This window comes from Acinonyx jubatus, chromosome C1 (assembly GCF_027475565.1).
Source record: "Acinonyx jubatus isolate Ajub_Pintada_27869175 chromosome C1, VMU_Ajub_asm_v1.0, whole genome shotgun sequence".
Lineage (NCBI taxonomy): Eukaryota > Metazoa > Chordata > Mammalia > Carnivora > Felidae > Acinonyx > Acinonyx jubatus.
Genome location: NC_069381.1, coordinates 160,616,993 through 160,622,992, shown reverse-complemented (window position 1 = coordinate 160,622,992; position 6,000 = coordinate 160,616,993). Strand labels below are relative to the sequence as shown.

Here is a 6,000-nt window from a genome sequence, read left to right as displayed (position 1 = left end):
TCTAATACTAAACAGATTTTTCTTTTTAAATTCAAACCATGTACCGTCTAAATTGGTGGGGGATGGAGAGTGGGGGAGGTGGTCAGGGAGAACACCAGATGCCTCATATTTTCCTATTAGGTCTGCCCCTAAAAGGTATATACACACTTGGGAAAATCTTTCCACCACTGGGCCCTCAAGCTGCCCTCTCTCTAAATCGTGGGAGTTGGGTATCTTCCTGTCTAAAATTCCATGCTTCTATGTGAGAAGTAAAACATTTTAGTTACAAAGTATAACTTTCTGAGATTACAAAGGGTATCTGGGGGTTAACCTAGAGTCCCTGAATAGGCCACAATCCCCCTGAAATTGTGTAAAACAATTTTGGTGAGTCTGTGTGCATACATAAGCATTTTCCAGGAAGAGGGATGTATTTCCATCAGAGCCTTAAAGGGAAATTAAGTCCCCCAGAAGGTTGAAGATCACTGGTTGAGGCAGCAAATGGTGTCTTTAGTTTCTGATTTATCTGATTGCAGAGCAGATCAGCAATCTTTACATGGTTGTAAAATCTGTCCCACAAAGCCTTCTTGAGTAGCTCATTTATCTTCATGAGCTGTGTTTGTAATTTTTCATGAGCAGGAAGGCTGCTCAAAATCAAGTCCTTTTCATTAAAGATTTAAAATTGTGGGGATTTCAAGATTTATTTTGATATTCGTGGCTAGAGGAGAACGATTTTACTCCCTCAGAAAATTGCAAGCATACAGCATCTTACACATTTGCCTCTTCATGTTGAATTATTTTACTATTTCTTTTTTCTTGAGTTAACTGACATGAAACAAAGGCTTGGCTCCTCCTTCAACCGGCTTTTCTTTTTCTCCTGATGCTAGAATCTGCTGTGAAACGATGAAGAATTAACTGTGGTTCTATTTGTAGTATCAATTTTCATTTTTTGTAACGATTTGATCCTCAAGACACATTAAATAGAAGGTATTTATATAATGTTCTTAAAAGAATTAGTTGAGATTTGAGAGAAGCAGAAAATGACATTAGGGAATCTGAGGAACTGAAAGGAAAGATGCACGTAGGAAGAAATGAGAGCCAAAGAGAAAATCTACATGATTAGATACTGAAACAGTATCAGATCTGTAAGAGAAACAAGGAAAGGAGGGGCATTTTTCTACACAGGGAACAAACATAGCAACTAGAGAACGCTGAATTTTTGAATACATTAAATGAAAACGGCACCAAAACACCACTACCGAGCTTTTCAAGAACATCTTCTGGCTGATAATCTCAAGGCGTTACACGGCTTTTTGTTAATTAAGGCAAAGACAGAGGCGAGCAGAGAGCGTCACAGAAAGATGTTGCCAGTGATTATCAGACAAATGCAACAAGCTCAGGGGAACACTCTTTTGTGGTAAAGAAGAGGTGCCAATCGGTGACAAATGTTGATTTTTCCCGAGGCAATATCAAAGAGGTGTAAAGTAAAAGGAAGAAAATTAGGTTTAAGCACTGGCCTTGTAACAGATTATTTTAGGCAATTCCAGATGCTTTTTTTAAACGACCCCTGTTCCCTCAGTTACGACAACCTGAGCAGTACCCCCAGTGGCTCTAAATCCTAGGGGAAAGGAAGGCAACAGCCAGGGTCTCCAGTGGACTCCAGGCTCCCTTCCCGAATCCTATAGCTTCAGGTCTCGGGCTCCAGACTCTCCGTTAACCCCGAGGGCGCCGGGCGGGAGATTTATCCTCAAACGAACCCGATCCCCGGATGACCCTGGCTGGGGACGTGTATTCAGGGAGCATCCTCCTGCCACTCTTCCTCTTTCGAGTAACAGCTCAGGGTTTCTCCCCTCCGCGCCTCCGCAAATCCCATTCAAGAAAAATGCCTGGGATTTCGCCTAAAACGCCCCCGCCCCCGCCCCCGCCGGGCTCCGGGAGGCCGCCTCCCGCGCGACCCGGGGCGGCTCCTCCGGGCCCGGGCCAGGAGGGGCGCGCGCCCCCGGCCCCCGCGCGCGCCCGTTGCCATGGGAACGCAGCGGGTTCGGCCGCCCGAGGGGCAGGCACGAGGAGGCGCAGGGGCAGATCCGGTGGGAGACGCTATCGCAAGATGGCGTCTGCGAGGCCGCGGGATGCGGAGTGAGCGCGCCCCGCCGGGGGCCCCGCGAGGCTGCTCGTCTCCCCGCCGCCGCCGCCACTGCGGCGCCGCCTCTCCGCCTGCCATTGCGCCGCGGCCGAGCCTCCCGCCTCGCAGGTATCGCCGTCCGCGCGCGCGCTCCGCGCAGTGCACAGATGGCAGCGACAAGTGCCGGCTCGCCTGGGGCTAGCGGGTCTGCCCCTGTGCGGGTGCGCCTGACAATAACGCGTAAATAACTTTTTCTTGCAGCGGCCCCCAGCGCCCCGGCCTGCAGCCTCCCCGCGCGCCCGCGCCCCACCACGCCCCTCCGACTCCCCGCTCCCTCCGAGGTGTGAGCGCTTCGGGCCGATGCGGTGATCTCCGGCCGGCCTGGGCGGAGCGCGTGGACTGGCGGGCGGCGGCGAGCACTTGGCGAGCGCCTTTACAATGGCCCTGACCCTGTTTGGTAAGTGCAGCCCTCCGACCGCGCCCCTGCAGGTGGGCCGCGCCCGGGGTGGGGGGCGGGGGCCCGGGGCGCCCGGGGAGGGGATGCCGCGCGCGGAGTCGGGCGCGGGCCGGGGAGGCGGAGTTGGGGCGCCTGGGGCGCCGGGCTTGCTCCCTCGCGCCTCTCCCATTGTTTCCTCTCCAGGCAGGGCCAATGGGCGTGTGCTCCCCTGGCCAATTCTGGGCTGGGAGTCTCTGAGGTCCTGGGTGTTTTGTCAACGGAGGATTCTTTAAGATGCCAACTTGGGAGAGAAGTTAGCTGGTTGTTTCCAAACCTACGTTTATCAAGTCAGTAAATAAAGATCCTGCAAAGTTTATTTATTTTGAACAAGATGTCTGTGCATCCCAACCTCCCCGGAATTGCCAAATGCACGTATTGAGTCTTATTGGATTTGGGGGGTGATTTTTGGAGTCGGCATATTTCGTTGGAAAGAAGAATAAGTGATGAACTGAGTAGTTATTAAAATGGAAAATGTTTGTTCTAACAAATACGGAAGCAGACAGAAGAAAGTTGGTTTCTGGAAGATAAGTGATCTCGGGAGAATAACTTCGAGTATTTTAGGAAAGATGTTATTTCTGTGATGTAATTACTGCAACACTGTTGTTTCAGTGGTTAAGATTTCAAGGTTTTTTGTTTTTATTTTGTTTTCGTTTTTTGTTTTTTACCCTGGAGTATAGAATGACAATGGGCTGGGAAGAAGGGCTGAAAAGATACATTGTTTCCTATTACAGAAACAGTCTATGGTACACATGTACCTCCCTTTAAGAAAACTCGATATGTGAAAATTTAGATGTTCAAAGTAGTATGATATGTACTGATATATAGTACTATGAAGCTGATAGCTACAAGGATGGTCTTAGTAAGTTACTCATAATATCAAGTTGCCAGTTACGTTTTAATTGCGTCATTTGATCAAGCACATTGTAGGCATAATATACCACAAATGCTTTTTCCTGTAGATAGACTTAACTAATCTGCTGGAATCAAAACGTTACATTTATTTAATCATCTTATTTTATAAATTAAATTAGATGCAGGGAGATTATTTTCCAAGGTCACATGGCCCTTTTTTGGGGCAAAACTGAGCCCAGAACACAGTTTGCCAGTCTACACTATGTTTACTTTGCCAAAATACCCACAGTACTAGAAATGACTTTTCTTATTTGGTGGTAGTTCTCTTTAGATGCTTTAAAAAACGTTTCTTCTTTTTCTGAAAGAAAAATCTCACTATTGTTTTCCAATACCTTGTGTCTAATCTGCATCGTTTAGAAGAAGCATTTTTTCTTAAGTATGGACTTTTTGTACAAAATTTAAAAATGGTGGAAGGCTTAAGTCATAATTGATATTTTCTGTCGAAGAAGCATTTCTCTTACACTGTTGTAGCTAATACATAGCAGTAATATTTCCAGAAGTAAATATCCCCTTAAACTGTGTTTTTTTTTTTTTTTTTTTTTTACTAAATTCATTTTCCTTCCTAAAGAGTCTGCATTTTCGTGGTTTTCAAAGGTAAGGTTTACAAATCAACCACTTTTTGAATGCTTGACGTTCTCAGTGAATAAAACAGATAAATTGGGGATAAGCACAGTGAGTGATAAGGTTCTTTTAAAAGGCTTCCTAAGTTAAATCTTTACTGAAGTAGAGATGAGGAAAAGAAGGGCACGGATTTGAGTTCTAGAAGCAGATAAACCACTCTCACCCCTCAGAATCAATAAAGTGTCTTTAAAATTTTAAAGTCAACTTGTGCAAAAATAGAACTCAATTTACAAAATCTAATTTGGTGACAATTTTTAAGAATATTTTCCTGTTACAAAGCAAAGTCCACCTGTGTGCGGAGGCTGTTTTCCTGTAATGATAGAGTGGTAGATGTTCTCAAAGGTTCATTGCACACCACTCCTCAGTCATCTCCTCTCTGTTAAAAATGTAGATTCCTTCGGCCACAGAGCCACAGAATCTGCATTTCTAGAAGGGGATTTTAAAAGGATTCCCCTGCGGGGCACCTGGGTGGCTCAGGTCATGATCTCACGTGAGTTCGAGCCCTGCATCGGGCTCTGTGCTGACATCTCAGAGCCTGGAGCCTGCTTTGGATTCTGTGTCTCCCTCTCTCTCTGCCCCTCCCCCGCTCATGCTCTGTCTCTCTGTCTCTCTCTCTGTCAAAAATAAATGTTAAAAAAAAAAAAGGGATTCCCTTTTCTGCCGCTCTCAAGTTTGAGAGCCATTGTATTAAAGATAAATATGAGATTTTCTCAAATTTGCCCAATTCAAAATAGCCTTGGTATATATTAAGAGCAGTCCCCAACAGTTAGAAGAAATGGATTTTTATTAAAAAAATTAAAAAAAAATTTTAATGTTGATTTATTTTTGAGTGAGAGAGAGAGCGAGAGAGAGCATGAGAGGCGGAGGGGCAGAGAGAGAAGGAGACACAGAATCCAAAGCAGGCTCCAGGCTCCAGGCTCCGAGCTGTCAGCACAGAGCCTGATGCAGGGCTCAAACCCACAGAGTGCAAGATCGAGACCTGAGCCGACATCAGAGGCCCAACTGACTGAGCCACCCAGGCGCCCCTAAAAAATTTTTTTTAATCTTTATTTATTTTTGAGAGAGAGAGAGAGAGAGAGTGCAAGCCAGGGAGGGGCAGAGAGAGAGGGAGACACAGAATCTGAAACTGGCTCCAGGCTTTGAGCTGCCAGCATGGAGCTGACACGGGTCTCAAACCCACAAACCTCGAGATCATGACCTGAGCCAAAGTTGGACACTTAACCAATTGAGCCACCCAGGTGCCCCAAAATGGATTTTATTTCGGAAGTTACAGTTGACCCTTGAACAACATGACCCTTGAACAACAACATTAGGGGTGCTGATTCCCCACATAGTCCAAGATCCACGTGTTAACCTTTCATTCCCCCAAAATGCAACTACTAATAGTCTGTTGTTGAACAGAAGCCTTACCTGATAACAGAAGCAGTTGATTAACATGTATTTTCTATGTTATGTGTATTATATACACTGTACTCTTACAATAAAGTAAGCAAACGTTATTAAGAAAGTCATAAGGAAGAGAAAATACATTTATAAGTACGGTACTAGTTTTATTGAGAAAAATCCTTATATAAGTGAACCCATACAGTTCATATCTATCGTTCAAGAGTCACCTGTACTACTTTTTAACTAGTTTAGTCAGAAGTACCTCCTGTCCCTTTGTATTTACTCTTAATAACCAACTTACAGCAGAGGAGCAATGAGGTATTAAAGTTCTGTGAGATGATAGTGAGGAGAAGATAGGAACAAGAAACTGGACGAACGTAACTAAGCAGTCATCAAAGTCAGAGCTCAGTAGGTTTCTACGAAAGCCCTAACCACTGCCAGGATCCCATCTTGTGCCTCTTGGGTGTGTTAGTTGGTAAGGTGAGTG

At 45.4% G+C, this 6,000-nt stretch overlaps 1 protein-coding gene across 2 annotated transcripts in view; it reads left to right on the top strand.

The window, feature by feature from the left end:
• Positions 1-2,086: 2,086 nt before the first annotated feature.
• Positions 2,087-6,000, top strand: part of CHN1 (chimerin 1) — a 201,750-nt gene continuing 197,836 nt past the window's right edge. The window contains exons 1-2 of one of the 2 annotated variants that reach the window (XM_053215303.1): positions 2,087-2,227; positions 2,360-2,555. In XM_053215303.1, the coding sequence (XP_053071278.1) occupies positions 2,537-2,555 (19 nt within the window). In that variant the 5' untranslated portion in view covers positions 2,087-2,227; positions 2,360-2,536. Of the gene's footprint in view, positions 2,228-2,281; positions 2,556-6,000 lie in introns of those variants that run through there. The other variant, XM_027055454.2, reaches the window with a different exon arrangement.